The sequence below is a fragment of the Erinaceus europaeus genome, chromosome 2 (genome assembly GCF_950295315.1).
Source record: "Erinaceus europaeus chromosome 2, mEriEur2.1, whole genome shotgun sequence".
In the NCBI taxonomy this organism is placed as follows: domain Eukaryota; kingdom Metazoa; phylum Chordata; class Mammalia; order Eulipotyphla; family Erinaceidae; genus Erinaceus; species Erinaceus europaeus.
This window is the reverse complement of record NC_080163.1, coordinates 67,583,994-67,600,228: the sequence shown is the minus strand read 5'-3', so window position 1 is coordinate 67,600,228 and position 16,235 is coordinate 67,583,994. Positions and strand designations below refer to the sequence as shown.

The 16,235-nt window shown below is 37.1% G+C and overlaps 1 protein-coding gene across 1 annotated transcript in view; it reads left to right on the top strand.

The window, feature by feature from the left end:
- The window catches only part of KCNU1 (potassium calcium-activated channel subfamily U member 1), a 154,153-nt gene that overhangs the window by 98,133 nt on the left and 39,785 nt on the right, over positions 1–16,235 (top strand). The window contains exon 20 of the mRNA XM_060182759.1: positions 10,188–10,284. Within this exon, the coding sequence (XP_060038742.1) occupies positions 10,188–10,284 (97 nt within the window). The remainder of the gene's footprint in view (positions 1–10,187; positions 10,285–16,235) is intronic.

Here is a 16,235-nt window from a genome sequence, read left to right as displayed (position 1 = left end):
TGCAGTCAACAGTGTTGGTGAATTCATCTGCTTTTATTCAGTTCTTTTCCTTCTCTATACCCCCACTTACCCTACAACAATGTAGTTCTCATAAAGACTTATTGTGCTGTTTTAAGTTCTAAGTCATGATGATGATGATGATGATGATTATTTTACTTAACACAATTGACTTCACTCATTATCATTAAACATTATACTAAGTAACTTCAAAATTTAGCATTCACTACAGGTCTGATAATTTTCTTATTAAAATCAACATTAAATTATAAGATAAAGTAGAGCATATATGTAAAATGTACTTTATCTAAAGTAATTATAATGAAAATTAATAATGTCATATTTCTTTATGTTTCTTTATATACTTCCTATAAATCAAAAAGGGAGATTATTATCCTATTTCCACATGAATTTTCAGTGAATGTATTTTCTTTTTTTTATTTTTTGTTTATTTATGAGAAAGACAGGAGAAGAGAGAAAGAACCAGATATTCACCTTGCACATGTGCTGCCTGGGACTGAACTCAGGACCTCATGCTTGAGAGTCCAAAGCTTTAGCAAATGTATTTTCTGATCTTAATTCCAGCAGCGATTTTGTTATCCTCATGCAAGCACACAAGATCTTTCATTTTAAAAATTATTTATTTTATTTTAATGAGTGATAAACACATATAAATACACACACACACACACACACACACACACACACACATATATATATATATATATATATAGAGAGAGAGAGAGAGAGAGAGAGAGAGAGAGAGAGAGGCCAGAGCATTGCTCAGATCTGGTTTATTATGGTGGTGCTGGGAATTGAGCCTGGGACCTTGGAGCCTCGCTTGGACTGCTATCTCCCCAGTCCAAGATTTTTCCAATATTTTAAATTTAACTGTGCAATTAAGTAGTTTCCAACGAACCTTCCATTATAAGTGATTGATTTGTAATGTATAGGCATTCTAAATGGCAAATATCAAGAGAAAGATTCTAATGGAATTATATAAATGCTTTCTAAGTGATGGATATGCTCAATTAGAATGATATGCTCATAGAGCACTCTCAGTATTTGGCAGTACCTATCTGTGTGAAAAGACATTTTCAAAGATGATATATGCTAAATCTCATTCTGGTCGGCATTAACATATGAACATTTGCAATTGATTTTGATGGTAGAGAATACTAACTTTGAATGACAATTAACAAAAAACCCTTTAGCCTCTTTTCTTAATATTAGTAGAACTGTAATACAAAATGTGTTATCATTAATACTAATTATATTTTGAATACCATTAGTGAAATAGTGTGAAAATTTCCTTTCCTTCTTATTATGTGCCTACTCACTTGAAATCAGTTTTACATTTTGTTCTACAAAACTTAGTATGTCTGGTCCTTTACATAGACACATGCGCATACACACACACACACACACACACACATTGTTAACTGTGAATATAATGTGTGGAAATAGTAGTTAAAGGTTAATTTTAAGATGGTGTGGAAAAGAAACTGATTCCTCTTCCAAACTATTACTAACAGATTTTAGGTTAGATTGGAAGGATATTGAGAAACTTGGAAAAGTAGATATGAATAGACAGTGAACATATAAAAATAATTGACATTTCAATGGTAAGGTCTCAATTTTCCATAGAACGCCCCTCAAATATTATAGAACACAAAAATAAAAATACCAAGAAATCACTTGAAATTTGGTGTGATTATGCTTAGTTTTGCCTCAAAAATCCACCCTAGTGAAAGTTGATCAGTTTCTTTCTGGTAACCCTCTTGAAGAAGTTGGGAAATGTCACAGTACATTTTTCTTTACTCTGACTTAGTTTTGAAAACTCAGACATAATTTGGAATCTATATCCATGTAAATTTTGATGCACTGCATTAAGTCTTCCATTTATCTACAAAATACAAGAGGGAAATGTATTCTAGTCTGTAAATTACTAATGTTAAACTGCGGAATGATGTTATCTCTGCTTTGAGACATAGCAAGAAAACTTCAAGTAAAAATATTTAATTTATCAGCATACACAATGACTTCATTGGAAAGGAGACATTTAGATGTGATATATAGAGTTAGAATTTATTGCCAAATACTGTGTGTGTATACCCCCCCGTCTCTTGATTTTTAAATTCTCAGTAAGTTATCCAGAAGTTTATTGAAATGTGGTCTCTCTTTTCTTTTTTATCCTTTCCCTCTTCCATTCCTCTGAGTGACTGAAACCAAGTTAATAATATTGGAGAGGAAGTAAATTAGGCAGTAGAAGTAAGAGGTGGGGGCAACCAGATGCTTTCTTGGTACATAAGACCTCAACTTCAAGAAAAATACGGATGATATATATATATCGCAAAAGAGTGAAGTAGTTTATGCTGCAGAAACATAATGTCAACAATAATGGGTGAACATTCTAATTATTCCACTCCCCCCATTGAATTTTTATAAATTTCAAGAGCTAAATCATGGGTAAGACCTCAAGGTAAGGGTGTTCATAACCTTCTGTTTCATGAAGAATATCTCTCCCTGCAAATCCTATATTCTAGCTCTAAAAATCCCTGCCTCTTACCTTTCATATCTTACCAATTTCAATAACCAACTGCCTCTAACTCAAGAGCACTAGTCACAGCATTTTCCCTTCTATTAAGGACCTCTAATCTTACCTTTCATCTTAAATCAAGGCACACCACTTTTGAAAAATACTCATCTTGCACCACATAGAGCAGAAGGAGAGCTCCAGATCATGAGTGATCCCAAGTGGCCTCCATCTCCATTATCTCTATTGCTTCTTGACAGGTCACTAGTGCTAAGCAAAATGTTATAACATTCAGGATGCCTTTATTCAACATTCTCCCCAGTGATGATTTCCAGATGTGAAGAGAATTTAGAAATCTTAGGTCCTCAGCACATCATTAGGTTCTTCAAATGTCTCCAAAAATCTGTAATCACCAACACGTGAATAATTTGTCTCCTTCCACCTTGGTATTCAGCCAAAGAGACTTCAGAGAAAGTAAGGAATGTGGATAAGAAGACTTTACATACATGTAAATTCTGATTTTTAGACAAAAACCCAATAGTATCCATGTGCCTTGGGATTACTTTTTTTTGTTTTTTTGCACAGTGTATACATTTTAATTTGATACTATTTTCTTATTAATACATGCACACAAGAATATATACACACTCTTCTCAGTAACATTTTGACAGATGTCATTTTTTCCCTTTGGAAGGTTAGTATTGTTCATAATTGCTGATGCTAACCTCACCTCACTATATAAGGAAAGCATTTTTTGTCATGCTAGTCTCTGACCCAAACTCTATCCTATAGAGCCTAGAAAAGTATATCAATACATTGAAAAATGAGCTTGTTTACAAGGTGCTTCCCACTTCCATATACCACCAAAAATGTAAAAGTTAAGCTTCTTGTCTGAAACTTGAAATGTTTAAAGTTATACTTATTAGGATGAAAAGTATCTGAGTGACTAACAGGACTGTTTAGTTCTTAGTTAATTGAGCTAAGAAGATTGTGTTCCAAACTATGGAAAAAATATTTTTCATGTAGATCACTATGTATGTGTACTACCCATTTGATATTTAAGAAATATTGAGTGGTGTGGGAAACAACACCTAAAATACAACCTCATGGCTAAGGAAATTGTTCCATGGCATAGAAGACTTGCTCTAAGTCCTAATTTCTTCTGCCCATGGCATATTCACTGGCCTTCTTGAACTATACTAGTTGTTCTGGGTTCTGCCTTGTATGTCTTCACATTTTAGGAAACTCCAAATGCAATATACATAATATATAAAGAGATTTAAATGACAGCCCATGTGGGGAAAAAGAGAAAAAGAGGAAAACTGCCTCTTCTGTCTTCTGTCTGGTAACAATTTAAGTTCTAAGATGCCTACCTGTATACTTACACAGAAAATTCTTTATAGAAATTTGACCAGATTATAATAATCATAAAGCAAAACTTAACAGAGACATGCTCAAATGTATATTCACATGTGAGTTTTTCTATTAGAACCACTATCCTATCCTTCCCTTTGTAAGAGTTGGGACCTTCCTCACCTCAGGTCCAATTTCTAAGCAAAAAGGTGATAACACTGTCTGTGTAAAGACTTTAAATTGTAATCATTGAAAACAGAGCCCATAGATTTGATAGAATCCATCTGTAAAGCAGCATTTAAAGGTAAACAGAGCACTCTAATTATAACTGATCTGATTTACCTTAGATCAGTGTTTATATATTCCTATGTTAACTGAAATAAAATTATACGGAACACAATGGTATCCTAAATTTAAATATATCTCCAGTTTAAAATACCATCTACAAGCTTTAAAGAAACACATCCACAATCATTACTGCTAAAGTATATACAATCTCTCACTGACTTTAGGGAGATTTTATATAGGCAAATAAGGAAACAGGAGTTAGAGGAAAGTTAGAAGATAAAGTTCACTGAACCTGATTGTCTTAAAATATCCAGACTTGAGGTCACTCACCTACCATTTCATTAAACACAAACAAAACTCATTTTCAGATACAGAGATGTGAGAAGTTCTCTGGGTATAGCATTTCTAGAAACTTTTTCTCCCTTTACTTCACTTCTTTCTTTTTTTAGGTGTTTTTCCCATCCTAGCAATGGAGTAACCAGTGTTAGTATTAAATTTTTTCAGTCCTGGGAAATCGCAGTACTGAACAAACTAGATTAGGTAATCAGCTCGGCTGATAAACAGTAGATCTCTCCATCCTCTATGTCCCCTTCCTAGGGTTTTCCTCATATGGCCACCAGGAACAATTTGGAGATAACTAGTCCTCTACCATTGTTTGTCATATTAGACTGTCACATTTGAGGAGAGGTCAGGGAATATTTTCTCTCTCTCTCTCTCTCTCTCTCTCTCTCTCTCTCTCTCTCTTTTTCTTTTTTACCAAGTAAAGAAATGTCATCAGGTCTGGACGGTAACTTACCTGGTTAAGTGTACACATTACGTTACCATGCTCAGGATCCAAGTTTAAGTTCCCAGTCCCCACCTATGGGAGGACACTTCCTAAGTCATGAACAGGGCTACAAGTGTCTCTGCCTCTCTCCATCTCTATCTCCCCCACCCATCTCACTTTCTCTCTTTATATAAAATAAATATAAGGCAGTGGATTGTAAAATGATGCAAAATTTTAATGTTTTATTATTTACTTTAAACATATTAATTCCTTTCTATATTTACTTTTAGATAACAAGTGAAAGATGGGGGTAGGAAACAGAAAAAGCAAATAGACACCACAGCACTGGATCACCATTAGGGGAGTTTCATCTTTGTGTGGTGCTTCCTTAAGGTCACTGGGGACTCAAACCTGGGTCCTTGTGCATATGAAAGTGTGCACTCCACCAGGGTGAGGCATCTTCTACCCCCTTGCTTTTCACCTTGTTTCCCTCTTTGGCAAAATAATGGCTTTACTTATTTATTTAATAAATTTATAAATTTATTTATTATTTAAAATTTATGTATTTCCTTTAGTTTTACTTTATTATAGTTGTTGTTAATGATGTCACCGTTGTTGGGTAGGACAGAGAGAAATGGAGAGAGGAGGGGAAGACAGAGAGGGGGAGAGGAAGACAGACACCTGCAGATCTGCTTCACAGCCTGTGAAGCGACTCCTCTTCAAGTGGAAAGCCGGGGGCTCGAACTGGGATCCTTACGCTGCTCCTTGCTCTTTGTACCACCAGCACTTAACACACTGAGCTACGATCCGAGTTCCTATTTTTAATTTTTTTTAATTTATTTTTATCAATTTCATATGAGACAGAGATTCACATGAAAGAGAAGCCAGGGCATCTGGGATTGCTAATCTTGGGCAAGCAATTCCTGCACTCATTCAGCAGAGATATTCTCCTGAAGGAAAAAAAAAATCAGCTACTACAATCCTCTTACTAATTTCCAAAGACAAAAGTTAAAGCCCTATCCTGAAAACTTACCAGGCTTCAATGACTGTTCTGAGAGAGAAGTAATACACTTTGCTTGGCCAATGTGAAACTACCTTGTGACCAATAAACCAATCTCACCTTGATTGCAAATATGACCTGCTAAGGACCATCTCAGATTATGTCCACCATGTCCCTAATCAGTCTCTCCTAACAACAACAACAACAACAACAAAAATCAAAGGGACTTCTACTGTGGTCAGGATGTGGATTTTTGTTTTTGTTCTAAATAACTTGTGTAAAGGTCTGTGTCCTCCTTTGTCTCCAGCAGCATTTGCCTTTTTAGAAAGGTAATTCTGCAAGATTCATGTCAACTTCAAGGCATATGGCAAAAGAGAACTTTTTGTTAGGGTGTGGTGAGAGAAACTGCATCAGTTATATTTTACCAAGGATACCAGATGATACCTTTTTGATGAAGTGTGTCTCCTCCAGCCTTTTCTTCTATGCCATTCTCCAGCAGATGTTTCCTCTAAGGCATATCTGTTTTCCATAAGATCAAGATAAAGAAAGATGTTGTCTGTGACAGCTTATGTACATAGATCATGCTTTTATTATGACAGAAAAGTGTAAAGTGATTGATTTGCTACTCCAAGTTGAGTTAAAATGTGCTTGGGAGAAGATAATCTTCCATTTATTTACACAAAGGACATTTAATTACTACACCAAGTACTGTTAATTCATTTAGATATTAAAGTAGGAGGAGGAGGGACCTAGAAGGAAAAAGGGAAAAGAGAAAGTAGAGAAAATAGAAAAAAGTGACCAGAAGAAAAGCAGTAAAGTTAGTAGGAGGCCTAGGAGCTGAGTGCAAAAAGCAAAAAGTCATCTGCTTGAATACATTCATCTTGGGTACATGACAGCAAAATTTGAGGGACCACATCTGGGAAACTATGAATGGAAAGAAAAGAATACATAACATAGTTAATTTCCCAAATCTTGATAAAAATCAAAACCAGTCTCAAGCCTTAGGTATTTTTCCTAGTAAATCTGCTAGCAACTTTGCTATAAAACCATCACAATGATCTCATTTAATAGTATCCAGAGAGTATGTTTGACTCTTAGAATTCTGGGCTGGGAACATGAGTTTTATTTAGGCCACTAAAAAGCCTGATAATTGTCATTTGAGATCAGACTGACTTTAAGGTTTATATTATTATTATACTACCATAGCTTCTGGCAAAGCAAAATACAGCATCCATTAAGTTTTTAGGTTAGTCTTAAGAGGAAAATAGAAGAATTGCACCTAAATCTTGGCTTATCTCATTAACCATTAGTCTCTGAGGGTGGCCTACTTAGGATGAGAGAAAACTGTACTATGCAGGAAGACTTGGGTTCAAGGCCCCAGTCCCCACCTTCCAGTGAAAATGTTTAGGAGTGGTGGAATAGTGTGGGTGAAAATATCCAGTGTTGTGTTAACTTTCTAGAATGTAGAGACTGTTTCTTCCACAGATCCCTCTATCCCACCCCCCCCACTCATTTTCTCCTTCTCCTCCCCCTCCTTCTTCATCACCACCACCATCATAGTCATCTCTATCTCTATCATCTCTATCTCTCTTTGCTACCAGGATTATTGTTGGTCTGCTTTTAAAAACCCCTTCTGTTTCATTTGGTTTAAATCCCCCCTGCTTAACACTATTCTATTTACATAACCACTTCATTCTATTTACATAACCGCTGTTAACAAGCTGTTAACAAGCCCTCCCTCCAGGGCATTGGTTCAATCCCCACTGTTTCATGATATGTTTTTGCTCTGCCCCCTGTCCTTGTCACACTCTGATTTTCACCAGTCACTTTTCTCTCCACCCTCTCTATGTCACATCCTGTTCACGCCCTACTTGGGAAGTATATATAAAGACAACATTGTTCGTTTTAGTAGAGTTTAGCTTAGCCTGGTATAGATTGCGCTGCATCCTGCATGAATAAAGAGATACTGCTTACAACCCAGCCATGAGTCCCGGGTCGTCTGTTACCCGCCCGTGAAGCCAGCCCGTCGAAAACAACAGATTATTACTTAGATTCACTGTCTACACAATTTCACTGTTCCTGGTGGTCATTTTTTAAACAGTGGTTGAAACGTCACCACTAGTGAAGTTTCCCTTACTGTCAGTGGGAACCAGGACCTTGGGCTTGGATCCTCATGTGGGTGATGTGTTCGCTTTGTGGGTGCATCTCTACTCAACACCTATACCTAGAGTCTCTTGATTCTCAATAAATACTTTTTAAGCCTAGACTTCCTGGAAAAAAGCATGTTCCCTTCTCTAACAAGTGAATATAAATTTCCTTATGAAGGGTGAGGGTAGCTAGCATAATGGTTATGCAAAGAGACTCTCATGCCTGAGACTCCAAAACCACAGGTTCAATTGCCCACACCATCATAAGTCAGAGCTGATCAGTGCTCTGGTAAAAAATAAAACAAAATAAAATTTCTTAAGAAATATGGGAATAAAAATATTCTTGTTTGGTGACTGATATATTGCATGGCAAACATTGTTGCTAAATTCAGCGGGAATGATCATGAAAAGGTTTTTTACCAAGACTTGAGCCATTACTAGGAAACATAGATAGATGTAGGTCATATGTGGAAGCTATAAAGAATGTGAACTTGGGGCCAAGTGGTGGTGCATCTGGCTAAGCATATACCTTACCATGCACAAGGACCCAGGTTGCAGCTCCTGGTCCCCATTTACAGTGGGAAAGCTTTGTAAATGGTGAAGTAGTATTTCACGTGTCTCTCTGTTTCTCTCCGTTTCTGTCACCCCTCCCCTTTCTATTCTGGCTGTCTCTATCCAATAAATAAATAAAGACAATAAAAATTGAAAAAAAAACCCCAAAGCTTAAAAAAAGAAAGAAAGAATGTGAATTACACTTCATAGGTGAAATGTTTTGATAAAAGAACATCAGAAGAAAATAGGCTAAAAGGAGACCAAAATTGACTCAGTCTCACTCTCACAGTCTTTTACATTCTGTATTCAACTACCCAGAATGCAGCTTATGGTTTCTACCAAACCATAATATCATGAGAACACTAGCAAAATCAAGGTCAGAAATAGCAACCTTCAATGCAAATTTAATTTTTAAATAACCATTAACTTATTAATGTGTGTACTTTGTTTTGAGCATTAATCATAGCAGAACCTGGCCCCTACTACACAAAAGGAAGCCTCAGCGTTTTTGTTTTCCTTTTATCCCTCTGTCTTTGTGGCTTTCTGTATTAAAAAATTGGGACAGTAAAATCTCTATAGAAATCAGTGCATGGGTCTATATTTCATACACATGTGTGCTCATTATCAAACACATAAGCAAGACTATAAATCATTCTGTATAATGTTTATGTGCTTTTAAAAATAGTTTTTTGTTTTTTTTTATGAGGAACATACAGAGAAAGGGAGAGAGACCAGAACACTGTTCAGCTCCAGTTATGATGGTGCTGGGAATTGAACCTAGGACCTCAGAGTCTCAAGTATGAACCTCAAGCATGACCTTTGCGCTGTCTGCCCAGCCAGTACTACTGTTTTTATTTACTTGGAAAAACTAAAACAAACAAAAAACCTGTAAGCACTATGATGAGTAATAAATAATTATCTTTTCACCCTTGCCCTTGAGCATTAGATCTACTGACTGAGAAATAGTTTAGAGTCCCACACCAAGCAACTGAGATTTAGGCCTGGGTAGAGCTAATCTGCCTTTCCAAAAGGGTTTGTTTTTTGTGTGTGTGTGTTTGTTTGGGTGTGTGTGGGGATTTCCTCTGTGTCACTGCTCCAGGGATTGCATCCTTAATGTCTGTGATGGGCTTGAGTGAAGCAACACTCATGCCCGAGGTTCTGCTCTCCCAAGTTCAAACCCTAGCACCACCATAAACCAGAATTGAGCACTCCTCTGGCAATAAACAAATAAATAAAACCATTGTAGTAACTGGTAAAAAAAAAAAATGTTCAGTGCAACAAAGCCATGGTTGGGTAGGGGGGACTTTGTAGCTTTTGCTCAATGTAGTGAACATCTTCATTTTCATTTGTGTTACAAGCTGAGCATTCAGCGCTTGCTGCCCTCTAGGCATAGACCATCATTCTGAAGTTGTATAGACTTGAAGTCATTGTTTTCCTTTTATTCTTTTTTCCCCTCCACAATAACTTGAGAGTTGACAATGTCATCTTGATTTTGTCTTATCAAAGTCCAATATGTTCTCAGACTAATGCTCTGTTCTTCCTATTTAGGAGTAATATAGGCGAAACAGACCATGATTCTGACATGTTTGATAGCAGTGGCATGTTTCACTGGTGCAAAACAACTCCTTTGGACAAAGTGATTCTGGTAGGTGATCCTGTCCAACATCTTAAACAACAACAACAACAACAAAATCTCTAGAGTAAATGATGCTTTTCTTCTAGTCATTTCTCTTTGTAAACTGCAAGCTTTGAATGCAAAACATCTACTTCGCCAGTCACGGGAGTGCTATGCAAAGTAATCAATATGGCAATTGACAAAGGCCATGTGGGTAACATGCTGTTGGTTAAAAACAGTTGGGGTCAGCAAGATAACTCATCCGGGAAAGTTCCTGCTTCTTCATGCATGCCACTCAGGTTCCAGCCTGGCCCCCACTACACTGGGGGAAACTATGATGTGTTGTCTCTATCTCTTTCACTGTCTCTGCTTCTCTTTCTTTCTTCCTTCCTTTCTCTCTCTCTCTCTTCCTTTCCTTCCTTTCTCTCTCCCTCTCACTTGCTCTTTCTTCCTTTCTGAAAAAATCCTCTCAGAGCAATAAAATTTTGATAAAGACAAAGTGCTGAGGGATAGCTCTCCCAGTAGTTGATACTCTGCTATGCATGAGAACCCAGGTTAGAGATCCTGACACCACATGGGAACCCAAACATAGCACCAAGGTAAGCTTCATGAACAGTGAAACAGTATTGTGGTCTCTCTCTCTTCTTCTGTGTGTCTCTTTCTATGTCTCTCTCTTAGAATAAAAGATAATAAAGAGACCATCCGGAGTGGTAAAGCAGTGGAGTAGTCACATGGGAACACTGGATTCAAAACAGGCAAATAAAGAAGCATAATAATCTGAGCAGGTTCTTTAACTTTTCTCCTTTCAAAAAGTTTGTAGTCACATATTCATAAGAGGTTTACCTGAAATTTTATTGTTTTTAAAAATATATTTTATTTATTTTTTGATGTAAGTGAGATACCAATGCATGAGAGAGAAACAGAGAGAGAGAGAGAGCGATCAGAGTAGGACTGATCAAGTCTGATTCATGGTGGTACAGGGAATTGAACCTGGAGCCTCATACCATCAGGCACAATAATCTTTTGCATAACTATTATACTGTATTTCATGATTGAGGAATCTTGCAGTTTTGCTAGTGAACCTAATAATTTCAGTCAGGTTCTTTAGTATTTCTTTTTTAAAGTAATTTAAGGTATTCCTAATTTATGGGTTTAAACCTTTGGATTTTCTTCCTAGTTGCTTTCATTTTTATTGTCTTTATTTATTTATTGGATAGAGACAGCCAGAAATCAAGGGAGAAGGGGCCATAGAGAAGGAGAGAAACAAAGACCTACAGCTTTGCTTCACCACTTGCAAAGCTTTCCCCCTGCAGGTGGGGACCAGGAGCTTGAACTTGGGTCCTTGTATACTGTAACTTGCACTTAACCAGGTATGTTATCACCTGGCCCCTGCTAGTTGTTTTCTTCAAGCTATGCAGAGTTTTATTTACCACAGTAATCAAGAAAGCATTTTCTAAATTAGCCCTCTCTTTCTGGGAATACTATATCAATCATCTTTAGGAAACTAATTCAGCTCGTTGCACTGCCTGAAACTAAGATATAAAAAGTCTTTTCGCCTAACCTAGGTCCTGAAACCTGATTTTTAAGATTCCCTTCTACTCTTATTGTCCAGAGTTGTAAACTCAAGTAGTAATCTAAGTAGCAGCAACAACTGGTAAACTTTACTAACAAAAGTTATTAACATATTATATGAAGTACACATAGTACTAAGCGCAAGGACCCATACAAGGATCCCAATTCAAGCCCTTGGCTCCCCATTTGCTGGGGGTGGGGGGGTCCTCTTTACAAGCAGTGAAGCAGGTCTGCAGGTGTCTTTCTCTCTGCCTCCATCTTCCCCTCTCCTCTTAATTTCTCTCTGTCCTATCCAATAAAAAAAAAATGGAAAAAATGGCTTTCATGAGCAGTGGGTTCATAGTGCTGGCATCCAGCCCCAGTGATAACCCTAGAGGCAAAAAAAAAAAACAAACAACAAAACATATTATTTGAATGCTATTCAATTTTCCAACTGGGACTATTTGAGAGTTATCTATTTTTGTTGTTTTCCAAAGGTTAGTTCATATTTTCTACTAAGCACATGCACAAGCAGATACACAATCCTTATGGCTCAATGCCAGTGTCCTGACAAAATATGTTCCAATTTATGTAAAAGCATGGTCAATCATTTGATCAGAATCACAAACTTGTCAGAGCTGTCATATCAACTAGAGGACTACTGCAATTGTTGAAATTCACCATTTTAGCAATTATGTCCTATTGTGAGGTAAACAAAATTAACATCCGTTGAGCAGGAAGCCAAACATGTTTTCAGTAGGAGGGAAATCTTTAGAAATGTTGCGATGATGGTTGCAGATAGAGGCATCCAAAAGATTTTTAAAAATGGCAAATACCTTTTTTTTATACCTTTTTATACCCTATATATCAATCACCCAAATTCTTATGATAGGTACTTCCTTTATAATACTTGATATGGAATATATTCAGAACATCAAGTAATGACAAAACCAACTGGTGGTAAGTTTACTATGGCTTCTAGTTTAAGAAATCCTAAGGTTTTTGCAAACTTCTAACCCTGGAAGAGAAATATCCAGATTGCAAAATTCAGGGAAAATTTAAATTTGGTTTTGTTTACAGCAGGGCCAAATGGAAGTAGTCAATTTAAGTTGCTTAGAAGAACTAGAACAACTTTACCCTCCAAAAGCCACTATATGTCTCAATTGGAAGACAGTTTTGTGACACAGTTTGTTAGAGAATTTATCTCTCAAGCTATGCACATTATTGGCCTCTGCTATATGTCATTGTTTCTAATTGCTTAGTTCTACTCAAAAGACCAGTTGTTGGACTTCAGGCATATTATATTAAATATCATTAGAGGCTTCATTATTTAAGTTAGAATTAATCAGATTAGCTAGAGACAATTATTTAATAGATCCGGTTAAGTTTTGTATCATTCTCTAGAGAGGCTCTTCAAACAAGTAACTCTATTTCTCCCTTCACAGGGAGATTCCACATGGAAAGAGAACATTTCCCAGTATGCTGTAATCTGACAAACTAAATGTTGAGATGTCAGATGTTGCTTATTTATCTTGTTAGATTTCATGAACTACTGCTTCATAGAAACTTGTCATTTAACCCAACTAAGACTTGGCATAAAGGAGAATGAAAGAGCCTTTGGAAATAGTTTGAATCTTCAAGTGCTCAAGAATGTAAACACACTCAGATATGAAGTGCTTTTAAATATACTATCAGCTTCAAAGTGTCTGAAAATTCATTTAAGATTTCAGTTTGGCTAATAAGTAGTGAACAACAGTTCATGAGTCTAAGACTATACTTTATATGTATATTTTACTGCTACAAGAGAATTGATTTTTCTTCTTTATTTTATTTTTTAATCTTTTGCCAAGAGGGTTATTGCTGAGGCTCAGTGTCTGCATGGTGAGTCCATCACTCCTGGTGATGGACATGCCTTTCTCTCTCTCTTCTATTTTTATAGGGCAGAGAAAATTGAGAGACGAAAGTGGAAATAGAGAGGGCTAGACAAAGAGAGGCACCAGCATCCTGCTTCACTTCTCCTAAAGCATCCCTCCCTGCAGGTGGGGACTGGGTGCTTAAACCTGAGTCCTTGTACATGGTAATATGTGCACTCGACTTGATGCACTACCACCTGTCCCCAGTTAGCTTTTGTTCTTAAACAGATGAAACTTAAAGAAATTAAGAGTAGGGAATTGGGCGGTAGTGCAGTGGGTTAAGCGCACATGGCGCAAAGCACAAGGACCAGTGTAAGGATCCTGGTTCGAGCCCCCGGCTCCCCACCTGCAGGAGAGTCGCTTCACAGGCAGTGAAGCAGGTCTACAGGTGTCTGTCTTTCTCTCCCCCTCTCTGTCTTCCCCTCCTCTCTCCATTTCTGTCTGTCCTAACAACAATGACATCAATAACAACAACAATAATAACTACTAAATAAAAAAAAACAAGGGCAACAAAAGGGAAAATAAATAAATATAAAAATTTTTAAAAAAGAAATTAAAAGTAAAAGAAATAAAGTTGTTTGTTCATAGTCAAACAACTAATAAAACCAAAACACAAAATCAGACCTTCTGAGTCCAGGCCCAACATGTTTTTTTTCCTCAGTCCTACAGTAGCACAAGATGAGTGATTCATGCTTTAAAATAGACTTACAAGAAAATGATTGATTTTTATTTATTTTTAATTTTTTATTATATTTATTAATTTATTGGATAGAGACAGCCAGAAATCAAGAAGGAAGTGGGGGATAGAGAGCAAGAGAGACAGAAGGATGTCTGCAACACTACTTCACTACTCATGACGCTTTCTCCCTGCAGGTGGGGATCAGGGACTGGAACCTCGGTCCTTGCACATTGTAACATGTGCGCTCAACCAGGTGCACCACCACCCGACCCCTATTTATTTACTTTTTTTTTTGTGACTGCTGAGGCTTCATTACACCAGGTTGATTTTAAAATATTGTATTTATTAATTTTTAGTGAGAGAAATACAGCAAGCTAGAAAGATAGACAAATACACCAACCAATTAGAGCACTCACTGCTCAGCTCTGGCTTTTGGTGGTTCTGGAGGTTGAACCTGGTATCTCAGAATCTCAGGCATGGAAGTCTTATTTCATAACCATTATGCCCTCCAGGTTGATTTTTTTTTTTGGGGGGGAAGAGAAGGGAGATACAAAGATAAAAAAAAAAAATAAGAGCGAGAGCAAGAAAGAGGGAGAGAGACAGAAAAAAAAAATCCTTTGCACCAAACCTTCTTCCAGTGCAGTGAGGTTTAACAAAAGCTGGTCTTCCCCAGGGAAGCTATCATGCTGGCCCAAATCACTCCTTTTTAACTAAACTTCTATTTACTGACTGACTGAATCTCTATGAACAGGTGTGTGGGAGGGTAATCTAAGCATTTGTAACATAAATTGTTTTATTTTCATCATAGGAATAGAGATGTTAACAGTTGACCATGCTGATAATGAGACCTCCCCAAATGTTTGGAAGCAAATGGGGAGTTTTTATAACATTTCAATTTCTTTCTTCCTTTCTTTCTTTCTTTCTTTCTTTCTTTCTTTCTTTCTTTCTCTCTCTCTCTCTCTCTCTCTCTTTTGAATCCAGGCTTATTATTGCCAGGCTCGGTGCCTGTACCACAAATCTACTGCTCCTGGAGACCACTGCTTCCCCTTTTGTTGCCCTTGTCGTTTTATCATTGTGGTTATTATCATTATTGTTGTTATTGCTGTCGTTGGATAGGACAGAGAGAAACCAAGAGAGGAGGGGAGATGGGGGGGGGGGAAGATAGACACCTACAGACCTGCCTCACCACTTGTGAAGCGACTCTCCTGCAGGTGGGGAGCCGGGGGCTCCAACTGTGATCCTTCCTCCTGTCCTTGTGCGCGCCACATGTGCTTAACCAGCTGCGATACCACCAGACTCCCAAAATTCCAATTTCTTTTGTTCACTTTATGTGATGAATGCCCTTGATTTTGGAGAGCGTCTATTAAATCTGTTCAGTGCATTAGGTCAAGCCATGTGAAATTACCAATATTAACAATTTTTGACCCATCAAAGCAATCTCATATTTTCAGACTTACATGAATTTTCATGTGTGTGAAAATCCACTGAAAACTGCAACAGGTTGTATAACTTGTTTAATTTTCGGAAGACATAAGTTTTGCAATAGGGTTTGGAATACCTGTTTTCCACTGAGTTTTATTATGGCACATACAGGGCTAAAACATTATGAGCATGAGACATTTTAGCATCCTATGCACAATGATGTGAGTCTTAATCGATGCACTAAGTCTAGTGGAAAACTTAAATATATAGGTTAAGAAGGAATTATGCCAAAAATGATTAAAAAGTATGACTGTGCCCCTGTGCATAATTTATGTCTTTTATGAACAGTTGACACAGTTTTATCCACCTTCTAAAAGTACTGCTTTGGCTGCATCTTGAAGAGTTGGGATTAAGGG